At 49.5% G+C, this 17,657-nt stretch overlaps 1 protein-coding gene across 6 annotated transcripts in view; it reads left to right on the top strand.

Moving 5' to 3' along the window:
• The window catches only part of EFR3B (EFR3 homolog B), an 87,831-nt gene that overhangs the window by 18,260 nt on the left and 51,914 nt on the right, over positions 1–17,657 (top strand). For all 6 annotated transcript variants that reach the window (XM_021087773.2, XM_021087771.2, XM_085019786.1 and 3 more), the window contains exon 2: positions 17,041–17,117. In XM_021087773.2, coding sequence (XP_020943432.2) covers positions 17,041–17,117 — 77 coding nt within the window. The remainder of the gene's footprint in view (positions 1–17,040; positions 17,118–17,657) is intronic.

Genomic DNA, 17,657 nt, shown 5'->3' with positions numbered 1-17,657 from the left:
CTCTGCTTAGCTGCTTTCTCAGACTATCCTCCTTTTGCTTCTTGCAATGTGGGCAGAACCTGCTGGAGGGACTTTCTTCCTCATGCAGGTAGGTGTGCAGTACTCCCACACGCACTAGAACTGCCCTATTACAACTGGGTCTTGGCCCTGCTTGGCCCGGCTGCTTACTTGGCATTTTTAGTGCGGCTCCACCTAGCCCTTGTTTTGCTTTTTTTTTTTCTTCTTCAGAATTCTGGTGCTTGCTCCTAATTCTGTTTTGCATTTCAAAAGGGGTTGCTTCTGAAACTTCCCTGTGGCACCACAGTCACCCAGGTCCTGGCTTTATCTTTCAGCAGCTCTGGGCACAGTGCCCGTTCTGTGTTCCGGCACCACCGCTCCTGCTGTGACAGACTCTCTGATTATATATTTGGACTTTTGAATGATTGATGTTGGAATCTCAGCCTTTCAGAGTGTGTGTCTCAGATCTGTTGGTTCATCTGTATATTTAAAGCACTCACACTTGCTTTCGATCATTTTGGCTCCGTAACAATGAAGCTTCCTCTGGTTTCTATATTTGATGCTGTGTGTTCATTTGGAAAGCTAGAGGTGAGTAACCCTGCTTTTTATAGTCTGCCTGATGACCACCAAAGGAGACTGGACATATTTTGGGAATGGGGAAAGCATAAATGTGTGGTAAATTTTAAGTCCCAGTTTTTTATTAGTTCTTCGCTCCGAACTTAAACCAAACCACCAGTGAAATTTCTAACAATGCGTTGTTTTCATGTGATGGATTCTACGTTCTGTGCTACACACCCCTTGAGGGCAGCGCATTGGAGTTATCCATTGGAAGCCTTCTTATCCTCCATGGTTCATGTGCTCTTACAAAAACGGGGGGGGGGGGGAGTTCCCATTGTAGCTCAGTGGGTTAAGAACCAAATTAATATCCCTGAGGACGCAGATCTGATGCCTGGCCTTGATCAGTGGGTTAAGAATCTGGTGTTGCTATGAGCTGTGGTGTAGGTTGCAGATGCAGCTCAGATCCCATGTGGCTGTGGCTGTGGTGTAGGCCAGCCATTGCAACTCGGATTCAGCCCCTAGCCCGGGAATGTCTATATGCCACAGGTGCAGCCCCCCCAGAGTAAATAAATAAATAAATTGAATTTAAAAACTTGAATGCCTCAATGTACCGAGTAGCAGGTACTCAGATGGATAAATTTCAGATGAATGAATCCCAGTAGGCGCTCAGAACTCCTTACAGACAGCGCTGCACATAAGCAATAACCCCCTGCCCCCGTCTTGATCGCATTTATTAGATTCCTTGGGTTTTAAAGGTCCACAAAGTGCTTCCTTCCAATATATGTAACCAATGTACTGCTTATATGGATAAACAAAGTTTATAAAGTGAGTACCAATTACATTATAAAATGCCACCCGTGCCCTGTTAGCAGTAATTCTATCGTCAAAGCTTCGGAACACCTCCAGGGTCCTAAGGCCACACTGGAGGCAGAAGGCCTCAGGGCCACCTCAGAAGTGGACCCCCGGCCCGAGGCCCTGCTCTGCTTCTGATATCGGAGGCAGCCTGGAGCTCCTCAATTATTCACGCCTGGGAAGAGCTGAGCCTGCCAAGGCCACCTGTCCCCGTGGTCCGTGCAGAGGTAAACCAAGCATTCTGGTGGTGGTGTTTTTAAATCAGTGTTTCCCGTGATCTCCTCGGATGCTTCTAAGCCAGCAGTCAAGGCAGCTGAGCTCCCGCCCCTCCTCTCCCCTGATGGTCATTCCCCACTTGACTCTGATTGAGACTCCGAGGTCAGCTCTACCGGAAACCTGGCCACAAGGTCACCAGCGGGGGCCTGACTGCTGAGCCTTCACCTTCTCAGTCCTGCTGTTTTTTTCCCCTCCTGACCATTTTCGTCTTTTGAAACTCACCTCCCTGCCAACAGCTGTGACACGGTGCCCTCCGGGGCCTCACAGGCTGTGCGGATGCTGGGAGGCCCTGCCATTCCTGTCTCTAATGTCCCCTAGAAAGCCCCTCCGCTTGGCCTTCAGCTGTCAACCCTGATTGGTGGCCTCGCATGGAAAGGGAGGGAGAAGGCCCAGCTTAGCCGGCGTCCCGCCCACCCACCTCTGGTCCTGATCCCAAATGTCACCCCGTGGCTCTGGGGCCTCGGAGACACCGTACCAAGCCTCTCCTTCTCCCCGACTTCCCCGCCCCATGTCTCCTTCACCAGGGGCTAAAGATGGACTATGCTCCACCCACCTGTGTTGCACACTCAGCCAGGGTGACTCCCCTACCTTTGTCACACCTCCGGCTGGATGCTCCCAGTTCATGGTCTTGTCTTGCTGCTCTGCCAGGGCTGCCCCACTCTTCATGGCCTCCTGGACACACCCCGTCCAACTAGTCACAGGAAGGAGTTCCTTACACATTCTAAGGCCCAAGAAAGGTGGCTGTTATTTAGCATAGTGATAGTTCTCCCGCTTGGCCTGGCATCCGAGGGCGTCTCACCACCCGGCCCCTCCCTGACACCCCGGCTTCCCTCACGCTGCCCGGGACAGACTGGCCCGCTGACTTTGCTCAGAGAGCTCCCTTGGGCTTGGCTCCTCCAGGCTTTTGTAGATGCTGTTCCCACTGCCTGGAAAGCCCTCCTTGTCCTCATTGTCAACGTGTTACCTACACCCCACTGCTGCTGGCAAGCATCTAAACTGCAGTAATGCCTCCAGTCTCTGATGTCCCAGCACACTGGCTCACTGACTCAAGTGACACTTGTCCTTTTGTTATGGCCGCTTGAGCACGTGCCCAAGGGGATGGGGTTTTGTGCGTTCTGGGTTTTTCTTTTTTCATCTGTGTCTAATGGACTTGATGTGTTTGTGTTGCATGCCTGCATGTGTGCACGAATAAATGAGATGACTGCCAAGTCTTTAATTAGCTCCAGCGAGAGCCAAGCTGAGCAAGTACAGAAAACAGTCCCTGTGTGTGTGTATGTGTGTGTGTGTGTGTGTGTGTGTGTGTGTGTGAGTGTGTGTTTTAAACGCTTGGATTCCAAATCTTTGAACAGTAAATTATTCCCATCAGATTTTGTGAGGTGTCGCATACGAAAGAGAAAATGGGGAAGATTTTTAAATTATATCTATTTTAAATTAATGAAGAGTACATAAAACATTTTTGTTGGGAGAGGAAATTCAAATAAAAACTAAAGCTCTAAGTTAAAGCTGTCCAAAGAACTTTCAGCAATGAGGCAAATGTCTTTTTTTTTTTTTTTTACTTTTTAGGGCTGCACCTGCAGCATATGGAGGTTCCCAGGCTAGGGGTTGAAGCGGAGCTACAGCTGCTGGCCTACACCACAGCCACAGCAGTGCCAGATTTGAGCCGCATCTGCAACCTACACCACAGTTCACGGCAACGGCAACGCCGGATTCTTAACCCACTGAATGACTCAGGGATCAGACCCGCAACCTCATGGTGACTAGTCGGATTTGTTTCCGCTGTGCCACAAGGGGAGCTCTGAGGCAAATGTCCTGTATCTGTGCTCCCCAATGAGATAGCCACTAGCCATTTGGGACTATTGGACACACACAGCAAGGCTAGTGTGTCTGAGGAACTGAATTTTCAATTTTATTTAATTTAAATTACCTTTTTTTGGGCCACGCTTTTTCCCATAGCATGCAGAACTTCCAGGGTCAAAGGTCAAACCCGAGCCGCAGCAGTGACAATGGCAAGTCCTTAACCACTAGGCCACCAGGGAACTCAGAATTTTATTTAATTTAAGTAATCAAGAGTGACTGGTGGCTACCTTGTCCCCTCATCCCTAGGTGCCCAGCTCCAGGCTCCCCCAGAGGTAACCACTGATGTCCCCACAGTGTATGTCTTTCTGGGTCTTTCTTTGTGCATTTACAGCTTATTTCACCCCATGCTTACATACGAGCCAAGTGTGTTTGGCCAGTGAGTGTTTCACACAAATGGCCATGAGATTTCTGTCGCCTCCTTGTTCATTAACAATATGGTTGAGGAGTTCCCATCGTGGCGCAGTGGTTAACGAATCCGACTAGGAACCATGAGGTTGCGGGTTCGGTCCCTGCCCTTGCTCAGTGGGTTAACGATCCGGCGTTGCCGTGAGCTGTGGTGTAGGTTGCAGACGCGGCTCGGATCCCGCGTTGCTGTGGCTCTGGCGTAGGCCGGTGGCCACAGCTCCGATTCGACCCCTAGCCTGGGAACCTCCATATGCTGCGGGAGCGGCCCAAGAAGTAGCAAAAAGACAAAACCAAAAAAAAACCAAAAAAAAAACAAACAATATGGTTGAAGTGCTGTGGGAGTGATGCTCTTAGCTCTGCTTTATCCCTTCATTTTAGCTGCTGCGCCGTCTCCATTGCATGGATGCTCCCGGGTTTATTCGGCCAGACCCCTGTGGATAAACATTTCGTTTGTTTCCAAACAAAGCTTCCCATCCATTCTTATCCGCTTCCCTGGGCGTGTGAGCAGGTGCAGGTCCTGAGGAGAGGATTTCGGAACCAAGGGGAGGAAAAATACTGATATTCCACCTATGGTCCTCCCAGCCCTGGTTCTCCCGTACCGAGCCTGCAGGGGCAGGGCAGACCAGCCCTTCCAGCCCCTGTGTCTGAGACAGTGCAGGGGAGCCCTTGTAATTATGATTACTTTTTTGTAGGAAGCAGGCAATCGTGTTCCGCTCTGATCTTTGTTTTCACTCCCCCTGCTGAGAAGCTGAAACCTAGATTTTGTCCAACAGGCTGTGATGAGCTCTGAAAATTCTGAGACATTAATAACAACTTGAAGATGACAGACCCAGACAGCATGCATCTGCGAGCTGAGTTCAGTGCAGACTCGAGGACAATCTGGCATGTTGAGTGCCTCGTATTTAGGTTTCCTGAACATGTTCAGTAGACCCATCTGGGGCCACACACGTGCGATAACTGGGTTTAAAGGTCCACGTATTTGCTAGCACTTGATACTGGGTGTTGAGCAATGAGTAAAACAAAGATTCATTGTATGATCTGCACCGGAGTCACTTTCTCAATGAGGGAAGGGAGGTCCAGGCCTTGGGAATGGCCAGGAGTTAGTGTAAATTAAAGCGAGAAGGGACACCTGCTTCTGGGCGCCACAGGGTATCTTACGCAATACATTTTCCACCTCATTTCAAAGGATGCTGAAAGAAGCCTTATTAAAGATTCCACACCAAATTTTCTTGTCCCCGGGGTGATTTAAAATTCAACCCCAGAGGAGTTAGGGATGGCTGAGCTGGGATGAAAAATGGAGGAGGAAAGTGATGAACAACCCGTAGCATCCTTTCCCTTAGAAATGTCCCCACCACCGCCAGGAGCTGGCCTGGGCCACGCTGATCAACAAAGAACCGGAAGCCAGCACAGGAAGCGGGGAGAAAGAGGCTCCGAGGGAAAGGACCCTGCCCCTCAGGCGGAGGGCCGAGCCGAATCGGGGCGGGCATTGCCGAGAGCCATGCAGCGTTCTTGGAAGTGAAAACAAAGGACAGAGTTCACTGGGGTTTAATAATCCAACAGGTCGAGCTGTTTTCTTTTCTCCACATCCCCTGTCCTAATTTCAGCACAATTTTCATAGCCTGGGCCAGACTCTGCATGTAGTCTACTCCCTTCATACCTTTCTCATTAAACAGTCCATGCGAGGGATTTTTCCAGGCTGTCACCTAGTCTTCCCAAGGATGCCAGTGAGGTTTGCACTTAAATTATTGATTCAAATACAGCTGGCTGGGTTTCCCTGGGTTCCTTTGTTTACAGACCTCCTGGTGGGGGTGTATCCTGTGCCTGTGATTAGTCCACGTCTGAAAAATAGGGTGCTGGTGCTGGAAAGCTTCTCTCCATTGTTTGCCTTCCACATTTGTCATCGGTTCCGGGCGCGCTGATTTTACTGGCCTCTGGCCTCAATCCGCTTCTTTCTCAGGGCTTGTCCCAAACCTCCCCTGTCCCAGTGATGTTACGGACACTATCATCCACCGTGGCCGGAAGAGCTTCTAATCCCATTTCCAGGCCCAGGGTGGGCCGTGAGCCACCCCACCCCCATTTCTGTCACTCGACTCTGGACACCTGCCCCCTCTCAGTGCTGTCAGTCGTGTCTGTGAGCCGTGCTCCCTCAGGTTTGGCTCATCTGGCTCTCCCTTCCTCTTTCTTTTCCCACTGCTCCTATTTCCCTGGGTCTTGCTCCAGGCTCCTCTTCTCGTTTTTGGGCCACATTCATGGCATGTGGAAGTTCCCAGGACAGCGATTAAACCCGCGCCACAGCAGCAACCCAAGCTGCTGCAGTGGTAACACTGGATCCTTAACCAGCTGCACCACAAGGAAACTCCCCCGGCCCCTTTCCTTGATGGCCGTCTTTGTTCTCTTTTCTCTAAACTCAAATTCAAATGGAGATTATTCTTTTTTTTTTTTTAATGGAGATTATTCTTGATTGGTCTTCCTAGAATACGCTATTCTCTTCCTCTTAAACCTGCTTTTCAAAAACCCCTCCAGTAGCTCCCCCTCACCTGTAAGACAAGGAGCTCAATACCGGGAAATCAACCCCGGAACAATCCGCAGAGCTGGTTCAGATTTCATCATGGGTTACACTTAATTTTCTGTCATAATCCATCATAGAAATTATCTGTTTCTACTCGAGCCTATTTTCTTCATATCCCTGCCCAATATTTTTACTCTCGCTTCAAATCTTTATATGCACCATGGCACCAAAGTCAGGGGCTCCCTTGTCCTGCTTCTGGCCCTGTTCCTTGCTCCTTGAGTGATCCTGGGCAAATTAACTGACCTCTCTGAGCTCTGGTTTTCTCACCTGAGAAGTGACAACACCTCATGGGATTTTTTTTTTCAATGTTTTAATTTATATTTATTTACTTATTGATTTGCTTTTTGCTTTTTAGGGCCATACCCGAAGCATATGAAGGTTCCCGGGCTAGAGATCGAATCGGAGCTACAGCTGCCGGCCTACACCACAGCCACAGTCACTCGGGATCTGAGCTGCGTCTGCGACCTACACCACAGCTCATGGCAACGCCGGATCCTTAATCACTGAGCGAGGCCAGGGATTTTTTTAAAAAAGTGTAAGGCACTTAAATTAGGCACATCATGTAACAGGCGCTCAGGAAATGTCAGTGTTTGCTTTCTACCCTCTTGCTACAAGTGTTTTTCTCACAATTGAATGGAATCCTTCTCTTATCAATAATGTTCAAAATTAGTCTCGCTCTGACACATCCCATCTCTCAGCAGTCCTGCCCTGTGTATGTAGAACATTTAATTAGAATGATCCTGATGACATGTTCCACCTTCCTCTTGAATGTATTTTCATTTCTTTTTTTGTCTTTTAGGGCCACACCCACAGCATATGGAGGTTTCCAGGCTAGGGGTCTAATCGGAGCCGTAGCCACTGGCCTACGCCACAGCCACAGCAACGCGGGATCCGAGCCACGTCTGCAACCTACACCACAGCTCATGGCAATGTCAGATCCTTAACCCACCGAGCAAGGCCAGGGATTGGACCCACAACCTCATGGTTCCTAGTCAGATTTGTTTCTGCTGCGCCATGACGGGAACTCCTCATTTCTATTTTTAATCTAATGACAACACACGGTACTTAAGGGCTGAGACCTCAGTGCTTTAATTTCTCTAAGTCAACAAGTTGGATAAGAGCCAAGGATTGGTGGCGTCTGCAGAACAAGGATACTTGTATCAACCTCATAGACTTTTGTAAAGAGTAAATGAGTGATTGCAGGTGAAACACTTAGCCTGGTGTCTGACACAAACTGAAAACCTTGTAGCTGCTGCTACTGGTCATGATGACACCTGCTCGGTTGTGTTGCTACTTGGAGATTTGTCCTTGGATATCAGAGAGGGAATATGTGTCTACCTAGATTTGGATTTAGATTTCTTTCTTTTCTTTTTTCCTTTTTTTTTTTGTTGTTGTTGTTGTCTTTTTAGGGCTGCACCTGTGGCATATGGAGGTTCCCAGGCTAGGGGTCAAATTGGAGCTATAGCTGCCGGCCTACACCATAGCCACAGCAATGCGGGCTCTCAGCCATGTCTGCGACCTACACCACAGCTCATGGCAACGCTGGATCCTTAACCCACTGATCGAGACCAAGGATTGAACCTGCATCCTCATGGATACTAATCGGGTTTGTTAACTGCTGAGCCATGACAGGAACTCCCAGGTTTAGATTTCTTAATAGCTGTTTGTGCTTCACACTCCAAGTATAAAATAAAACCAAAGGCTTTCAGGGCCATTCTTGCTCTGAAATTGCTTTTTATTCTATTTTTTAGTTTTATTTACTTAATAAAAAAAATTTAAGGCCACACCTGCGGCATACAGAAGTTCCCAGGCTAGGGGTCAAATCAGAGCTGCAGGTGCCAGCCTAAGCCACAGCCACAGCCACGGGATATGAGCCACATCTGTAACCTACACCATAGCTCATGTTGACTCTGGATCCTTAACCCATTGAGTGAGGCCAGGAATTGAACCTGCATCCTCATGGACACTATGTCGGGTTCTTAACCCACCGAGCCACAGTGGGAATTCCTGAAATGTTATTCTATCCTGTCTTCTCTTCCCTAAGTTAGAGAAGAGATTTTAATAATAATGTCATAATAATATCAATGATGATAGCAGCTAATATTTTCTGAGTGTTTGTTATATGCCAGGAACAGTTCTAAGGACTTCTTGGGTTAATTTATCCATCCAGTCTTCACCACAACCCTCTGAAGCAGGTTCCATTGTTCCCAGTTTATGGATGAGTAGCCCGAGGCACGGAGAGCTTGAAATCTTGCCTAAATTTGCATCGCTTGTAAGAGCAGGACTTGGGATTGCAAGTCAGGCCATCTGGTTCCTAAAAAGTAGTTGGGATACATTTTTCCTACTGTTAGTGGTTCCAAGAGACAAGGAATGGAAAAATATTCTGTTTATTTTTATCTATTATTTGTTCAAAACGTGATACCCAAGCCCAGGGAAGCTGACAATCAGTGAAGCATAGAAGCCCTGACATTAAATCAATTGGACGCATTTCTCTGTTTTTAAATCCCCATCCTCAATTAAGGTGGCAATCAGATTAGCCAAGATTGGCCGGAAAGCAGTGAGCATAGGGGAAGCCAGAGAGTCCCGAAAGGCTGGGCTTCTGACAGCTCCTGGTTGTCTGTGAATTCAGACACAGTCTGGTCGAAATTGTCTCCTCAGGGAGAATTCAGCTGCTGTTTAATTCCACTTCCAATAAAATCTGTCTGGAAACTCGGCCTCTGCCTCGTCCCCCAAACAGGTTTGCGTCAGCATGTCCTCTTGGTTTTCCGATCCCGAATCTTCCCTGGACCAGGAAGGCCAGAGAAGATGCCCCCGCCACTGGGCTCCTGATCCTGCAGCCATGAGGTGCCATTCGATTCCCTGATCCCCGATAAACCCAAGCCAGGCTCTCCCTGTACAATTCCTGGCTTCAATTACCAAGGGCAATTCACCACATCATTCAGAATAATGAAAAATTGGAAACGGCAATGGGAAATGATTAAATAAATCAGGGTCTGGTCAAAAGCCGGAATGGTAAATAGCCATTAAAATGAGGCTCTGCAAAACATGGAGCAAGACGAGAGGTGTCACGATATAAGAAGAAAATGAATAGATTTCAACATTACGCAGAGTCTCCTTTTATATGTATATTTTAAAAATATGCCTAGAGAGAAAAACCAGAACAAACGCACCAAAATTTTAATAGTTAATCGTGAATAGTGTGATTATAGGTGATGTGTACCTTCATTTTCATTTTTTCCTATTTTCCAATGGAAAATATACACCTATTTTCACATGTTTATACATGTACTTAGACACACGAGCATGTTATTCCTTTGAAAATCAAGAATTAGAGTTAAAGAAAAAGGGAAAAAGAGAAAAGAGAACCTTTTTGGCTTTCTTAACGTTTTCCCCTTTGCCCGGTGGCCGATTTTTCCTTTTCATGGATTCAGCGGTGCATCCCAGCTCTCTCTGCCCCTAGAGATCCAGCTCGGGCCTTGCCTCTTCCAGGGAGGCTTCCTGGACTCATCAAGCTCCCAGAGATTTCTTTAGTTCTATGGACCTCTTCTTCGTCTCCTCGTGACGCATCCACCTTTAAATGTGTGTGTGGGGGGGTCTCATGTCCCCAAATAGAGAGCCAGTTCTTTGATGGTAGAAGCTCTGCCCCACCCCAGCCAGCAAGGACTGTGCGAAGGGCTGAGGTTCCATTACCATCCGCTGGACCCAAGACCCGGCCCTCGCGGGAGGTACTTCAACCTCACGCCCCCTTTTCTCTCTGAACCTTGTTCTGTTTCCTCCAATTCATTTGAAAGGAGTGTCTGTGCCGTGAGCCATGGGTTACATTTTGTTGTAAATTGTTTAAAAAGAACTCGCTTGGCTTTGGAAGGGACGAGCAAGTCTCAGCCTCTGCCTTTCACAAGGGGATTGGAAAGCTAAGAAAATAAATGGGAACTATTTTGAGCAAAAAGCCATTTTCCTCGATGAACGGGGAGAATGGCGTTTGATGTTTATAAAAGGGAAAAAGTAAGGGCTGGGAGGGGAGGCGACTTCCCTGGGTCTCGCGCTGATCAAAGGCATCCCACGTCATGCCCGCTTCCCTCGAGTCCTGCTGGGCTCCCGGGACTGTACTGAGGTGAGCGGGAAAGGAGACCTGAGGAATTTACAGTTTATCTGCAGGGAGAAAATGCGAGTCACAGAAGTAACTTCGCCTGAGCCAGCAGGGGGAGAAGACTGTGTCGAATAATACAGCGCAAAGGGTGTCCGGACATCAGCTGGCAGAGGGGAAGGAACGCCTGCGGTTGGGGGTGTTATTAACAAAGGTCTTCTAAGGAGGACGCAGCAGGTGCTGGGGTCTCCCCCCGCAAGTGTGATGACTTCAAGGTCCCCCGGACCGTGGCTCTGACTCTGCTGCCTCTTTACTGTCTCCAGCCTCCGCCCGGGCCCTGTCACCTGAATACTCTCTCATCCACAGCTGTGGGGCTCTCCATGGCTGGTGGCTCCCCCGTCGGCTCCTGTGACCACCCGGCTTTCTCACAGCTCGGCTCTGTTGTGGCCTCTGGCTGCTGGACGAGAGCTGTGCCAGGAGGAAGGACGCGAAGACAGAACAACCCCCACTTTTAGAGGGCAGCCCCTGTTGAATGCTGAAGGGTTGGCGTTTAACCTAAGGCCGAGCCGCATCGAAGCGTGGCTACGAAGCACACTAAATAAAGCAAAGATTTCCCTCTAAACTACCCAGAGGATGAACGGAAGCCTCGAGACGGGCTAAGTAGCATTTACAAGGACTGGATATCCAGTGACAAGGCGTGTCCTGGCATGGCGGCTGTGGCAAAAGTGAGCACAGGATGAACCTGAGAAATTGTTGAGGATATACAGTTGGAAAAGTGAGGGGTGAATTAGGGCAGCCCCGTGGCAGAAAGGCACATGCTGTGGGACTTTGAGCAGGGCGTCTAACCTCTCTGATTCTGCGTCTTTATCTATAAAATGAGAGTCATAGCACATACTTCAGCGCATTGTTATGAATAGTATACAAACTATTTGTAAAGTCCTTGGCCTAGTGCTTAGCACAGGGCAGGTGGGAAGCCTGATATCCTTCTAGATGCTGAGGATCAGCCTGGCAGGGGCTGGAGCAACCATGGAGAGGAAGGAATCTACAGGAACTCATACTGTATCTCAGGGGGCCTGGCAGGTGATGCTGGGTTCGAAATATGGCATTGGGGAACGTGGCCTAGATGTTGAAAAGCATGATGTGTTTAGCGTTTGACCTCCAGTCACCCTAAGTCGTGGGTAGCTCTGATCAAGGGGACAGATCAGTCGAGGAAATAGGATCAGGCAAGCAGACAAAGGAGAGACAGGCTCGGCATGTAGGAGCCGTGAGGACACTGTTGTTGCCAGGTGGGAGGTCCAGAGTCCACGAGACTGCCAGCAGCTGTGAGACCTGCCATCCCAGGCTGCCAGGCAAAGAGCTGGGCCAGTGCTTCTCACCCTGGCTGTGCGCCAGCATCACAGAGGCACGCCTCTGGCCCCTCGGAGATGCAGTGGTGATTGTGATGAGCTGTCAGGACCGTAGCCACAGCCCAGGCCTGGAACCAGCAAGCAGGGCTTGGTGGCCAGGGCGGGAGCAGGGTTGGGGGTGGGCAGGCAGGGGGCTAGGCAGGGCAGAAGGAACCTTGACCCCAGGCTACCCACCACCCAAAGCACCCTCCCCAATACACACCTGCAGGGAGATTGGCCCCAGGGGGCCTGGCTTTGGGAGCCACAGGTGAGGACCCCAGCAGGCGGGCTGGGCAGGATTCCAGAACTGGAGTCAGTGGTTCTCCAATAGAAACGTACCCCTGGGTCCTCCTAGGAGAATGTCTTGCAAGTACCCCGAGATCTTTTGCTAAATGCCTGTTCTCCCCTTACCAACTTCGAAATTCATGATTGCTTTCCTCTCAATCATCCCCTCTTTCTTCATTCACCAGGTATCTGTGACCCCTCCCCTTCCTCCTCGCCACAGGTTAGACCCTGTTCAGGCTCCGGGAGACAGCGGGGACAAACAGGCTCCCCCCCCCCCACCTTTTCAGCTGCCCCTGAAGCATATGAACGTTTTCAGGCCAAGGACTAAATCTGAGCTGCAGCTGCAACCTACGCCATAGCCGTGGCAACGCCAGATCCTTAACCCACTGTGCCACAGTGGGAACTCCCAGGCATGGTTCCTACTCTCCAGGAACTTACCTTCAAGTGGGGGAAACGGAGTGTGGACACAAAGGAAGTATGTCAGTCACTAAAAAGTGCTATGAAGGGGAATAGATCGGCCTAGAAAATTAGAGGAGGATGGTGGTCCAGGAAGTTCTTCACAGTTAGGTGACCTTTGGGCAGACACCTTAGGGAAATGAGCATGGGAGCCTGGAGGACAGAGAAAAGAACATTCCAGATGGGAATTATTAAGTGCCAGGACCCTGGGGCAGGATCGTGCAAGGGGGCCCCTGAGGCTGGGGCGGGACGAATTCCTGGGAGGTGGCAGGAGGGGCAGGGCCACTGAGTGGCAGTGGCAGGTCTAACCGTTCTTAGAGTTTTGAAGTTGGAGGAAGTCACTCAGTGTCCCTGGACTCTGTTAATCCCACTGATATGATTTCTCAGTAACCAGAGCAACTGCATGCGTATTAGTAGAGTTGGCCCATTTCCCTCTCCGCCTTAAAATAGCTCTAAAAATATTAGATAAGAGTCCTAGGGACAAGAGGACCCTTATTAAATTTGCTTTTGGCATCCCATGTTTGGGTCTGCCAGACATGGTCCCCAGAGAGAGAGAGAGAGAGAGAGAAAGGGCCCTGGTGAAAAAGTGCTTCTTAGAAAAAAAAAAGCTCAGAATTTGAAAAGTTCTTTCTTGTGCAGGCACATGGCTGTGAGTTGAACTCCATATACTTCTATGATGAGACATTAAGAATAAATACCATTAGGAGTTCCTGCTGTGGAGCAGTGGGTTAAGAATTGTCTGTAGTGGTTTAGGTCGCTGCAGAGGCGTGGGTTCGATCCCCGGCCGGGCGCTGTTGTTTAAAGAATCCAGCGTTGCCTATGCCACAGCTGTGGCTTGGATGCAATCAGCTGTGGCTCAAATTTAACTAAAGAAAAAAAAAAGAGGGAGTTCCCGTCGTGGTGCAGTGGTTAACGAATCCGACTAGGAACCATGAGGTTGAGGGTTCGATCCCTGCCCTTGCTCAGTGGGTTAATGATCTGGCGTTGCCGTGAGCTGTGGTGTAGGTCGCAGATGCGGCTCGGATCCCTCGTTGCTGTGGCTCTGGTGTAGGCCGGTGGCTACAGCTCCGATTCAACCCCTAGCCTGGGAACCTCCATATGCCGCGGGAGCGGCCCAAGAAATAGCAACAATAACAACAACAACAACAACAAAAGACAAAAAAAAAAAAAAGAATACCTACCATCAGAAAACTAAAAATCTATGTATATAAATGTATCACTTAATATCTCGTAACCAGGAACTGTTTTCAATTCTTTTTAATAGTATTTTTTTATTTTTTTATCTTTTTTTTTTTTTTTTTTTTTTTTGTCTCTTTAGGGCTGCACTGGCAGCATATGGAAATTCCCAGGCTAGGTGTCAAATTGGAGCTGTAGCTGCCAGCCTTCACAACAGCCACAGCAACTCAGGATCCAAACCATATCACGACCTACACCACAATGCCGGATCCTTTAACCCACTGAGCCAGGTCAGGGATCGAACCCGAGTCTTCATGGATACTAGTCGGGTTTGTTACCACTGCTGAGCCATGAGGGGAACTCCTTTCCTTTCTTTTTAAATATCTTCTCTTCTTTGCATTTTTTGCCCCTGGCCTTGTCGTGGCTACTTTGAATTCACCTTCTTCAGGCTGGATGCTTTCTAAGGGTGCCTGTGGGGTCCTGTCACCCACCGAGCTACTCCTGGCACCCAGAGGCCAGGGCTCCTGACCAAGCCCTCCAGCTCTTTGCCTCATCAGAGAGGAGACCTTTATCTGCTGCTTCGATTACCTTCCCAGGAAGCATGGAGGGCTTTCTGCCTTATGGCTGAGATGCCAACAAATCTCTTTAGTTATATGAAGGTCCCTTTCTAAAATAGAATGGCTAAGAGGGCAAATAGCTTGGGGTTTATTTTCCCCAGTGATTTTTTCTTGTGTTTCTTTCCTTTAATCAGGACATGATCAGCTATATGGCTTCATGGTTGTCTACCCCATCCTCTTTTGATTGTGATTGCTTAAAAACAAACAAACAAAAAAAACCTATTAACTTTTTCTATATTTCCCCCCCAAACAAGGCTATTAGCTTTGCGTCTCTAACTTATTTGCCTTAAAACTGGGTATGTAAAGGGTTAAAAAACAACAACAACGAAACGACAAGCAAGCAAGCAAACTCCAGAGCCCAACATAGCAGAACAGTTTGCACATACTTGGCAGATATACTGGTTTCCTCATATAAATACCCTCTCCCGCCCAAATGACTCCAAGTTTCAACTGTTAGAGATTATTTTATTTGACGTTAAGCTTTTAAAAATGCATATACCTTCTGGAAGATTATTGATCAGCTAATAGCATCTCGTGAACTAGATAACAAGATCACTGACACAGGAGATTTGATTTTCTTAGGAGCATGCTAATAAGGGCAAGTTTCTGGGATCAGCCTGAGCAGCATGAGGTCCCCAAATGCCTTAGCTTGGAGGACAGGGAAATGAGAAGAAAGGTGAATGACTGTAAGGAAAAGCAGTGGGTGAGGAAAACAGAAGAAAATGGCAGAGGGAGCGGATAGGGCAGCCCTCTTTGTGGGCCCTGCTCCTCCTTCCCTCTTTCCCCTGAGCGGTCAGGTCCTCGCAGCACCAGAAGCCACTGAGCGCTGGTGACCCTCAGAGCTCCAGCCCTGGGCTCTCCCAGGAGTCTGAGCCTCCTGAGACCACCTGGACAAACCCCCTAGACATCCCCACCGCCCGGCCCCAGCCAGCTCTGTTTTCTCCATCTCAGTCAAGGGGCTTGTGGTCTCCAGTCGTTGGAACGGAAAGCCTGCGTCCTCTTTCATATCTTCCTCCTCACAGAGCCCCACGAATCTTCCAGATTCTGCCCTTTCCTCTCCCGTCTGGATAAATGTCACTCAGTTCAGATATTCGCCCTGGACCGGGGGAGATTCCCTCCCACTTCTCCGTCTTAAATCTGTGTGCAGTCCTGTCCTGCATGCCACCTCGGCGATCTTTGCTATCACCCACCGCTCATGAGGCTCCCAGAGCTCCCGGTTAATTTAGGCAAAACCTAAACTCTTCAGTCTGTGGCTCAAAGCTGCCCTGTCTGGCCCCCGCCTGGTCTGTGTCTTTCTTTGAGGGAGCCCAGATCGTGGTTCCTTCCTCCTCCTGGTGGCGCTGGTCCTGTCCCCAAGAGCTGCTTTTGTAAAGCTCTTTGTGTGATGAACTAATTCCCACTAAAGTAATCCCCTCTTTTCTAACCACCCTAGGCTCAATCCTTCCAGGGCACATTTGTAGTTGGAGTTGAGCGTTTGTACAAATAGGTTTAAGCGTTAACTGGGAGAACGAGAAGGCAATTATTTTGGGGGGTGGGTGGACTTTCCCAGGCCCTTCCCCTCCATCCTCTCCCCTCCCCCAGGGCCCTCTGCCCCCTCCCCATGCAGGGAGGGCGTGGCTGAGATGTGCCAGGGAAGGTGTCTCCGGAGGGAGGGGGGAAAGTGGAGCAGTGGTTGCAATCGAGATCTTTTTATGGTAGAACCTAGAACCAACTTTGTATTTCCCCAACATTTGTTTTATTGGTGTGGATTTCCTAACACCGTCAGTTCACAGCATCCAAATGCAAAGAAGGAGCTCCTGTCAGTCCTCGAAATGGAGTGGCTTCAGCTTTTGGAAAAACATACGTCATTAGTCTTAGCTTTTCGTTTTGCCACAGACTGATGAAAGGCTCCTGGGGCGGGGAAGGGCTGGTGCGGAGAACCACCCACTGGGTGTCCCCCCACCCCCAAGCCCTCCAGTTCTCCAAAGGTAAAGCTGCACTTTCAAATGTTAATAATTAATGGCAATGTTAATTTATCATAGTTTCCCATAACGTTCTCTAATGGAAGTGGCCCCAGGAGAGAGGATAGTAAAGGAGATTGAGAACCAGAACGGGAAAGAAGTGGGGAGCAAAGGAGGGGGCAGGGGAGGTAGGGCAACCCCTCTTCCAAGCTGTGTCCATGCTCCAGGACACTGGGAAACATTCTTGGGCCGCGGGAGGCAATTTTATAGTCTTGTCCTAGAGCGCGCGCGTGTGTGTGTGTGTGTGTGTGTGTGTGTGTGTGTGTTTACACGTGTGCATACACACGTGTGCTTTGTGGCTTGGCCTCCTGAACAAATGCTGGTCTGCTGGCACCTTTCTCTGATCCCCAAGCGAGAAAGGCCGATGTCCTGGCATGGGGGTGGGGGTGGGGAAGCCGCGGGAAAGACGGAGGTCCTGGCGCTCTGTCTCCAGCCTGGGTTTGGTTTCTTGCAAGCACCCTGCCTGGTCCCCTCAGCCTGACCAGAAGGCTTGGCTCACAGCTTTTTCTCGTTGCCGTTCCAGGAGTGTGCGGCTGCTGCGGTGCCCTGCGCCCCAGGTACAAGAGGCTGGTGGACAACATCTTCCCCGAGGATCCCGAGGTGGGTCGCCTCTGCCGCCGTCGGGCCTCTCACTGGCTTACACCATCCAGATGCCTGGAGGGGAGGCCCAGCGCCGGGCCCACGTGGACAAGCCAAAACCGTGGCTGCAGCCCTGTGAGCGGTCAGAGGCTGTCAGGAGCCTGACGCCTGAGCAGCTTGGCTCACTCTGAAGTCAGGATCTGCAGAAGGCTCTAGCAGTTTGTCTTGGTGTGCTCTGTGCTTTTGGCTGCCTCACTCCTGTCTCTCTGGGTGACAGGTCCTTGAGCCGCTAACTCTCTTGATGGTACCGTGTCCCTGCTGTTGAGGGTGGGCATCTGCCTTCTTGCGTTTTGGCTCTGGAGCCCAGGTCTTCTCCGCGCTGCCTCTGGAATCTGCCAGGTGTCAGGTGAACACACACCTGGTTTTTTGGTTTCCAAGCTGCCCTCCATGGTCAGGTGGCATTATGGGTCGTGTAGTTTTGGAAATGTTGGCATCTAATGTGCTTGACTTGATCTCTAGGAATCAATCACATCTTCTTCTTTTTTTTTTTTTTTTTTTGGT

Source organism: Sus scrofa, chromosome 3 (genome assembly GCF_054392235.1).
Source record: "Sus scrofa isolate SSC_HxYL_T2T_F1_AM1 chromosome 3, Sscrofa_HxYL_maternal_Yorkshire_Landrace_v2.0, whole genome shotgun sequence".
NCBI classification, from domain to species: domain Eukaryota; kingdom Metazoa; phylum Chordata; class Mammalia; order Artiodactyla; family Suidae; genus Sus; species Sus scrofa.
The sequence above is the reverse complement of the archived record's forward strand: the minus strand, read 5'-3'. Positions and strand labels throughout refer to the sequence as shown.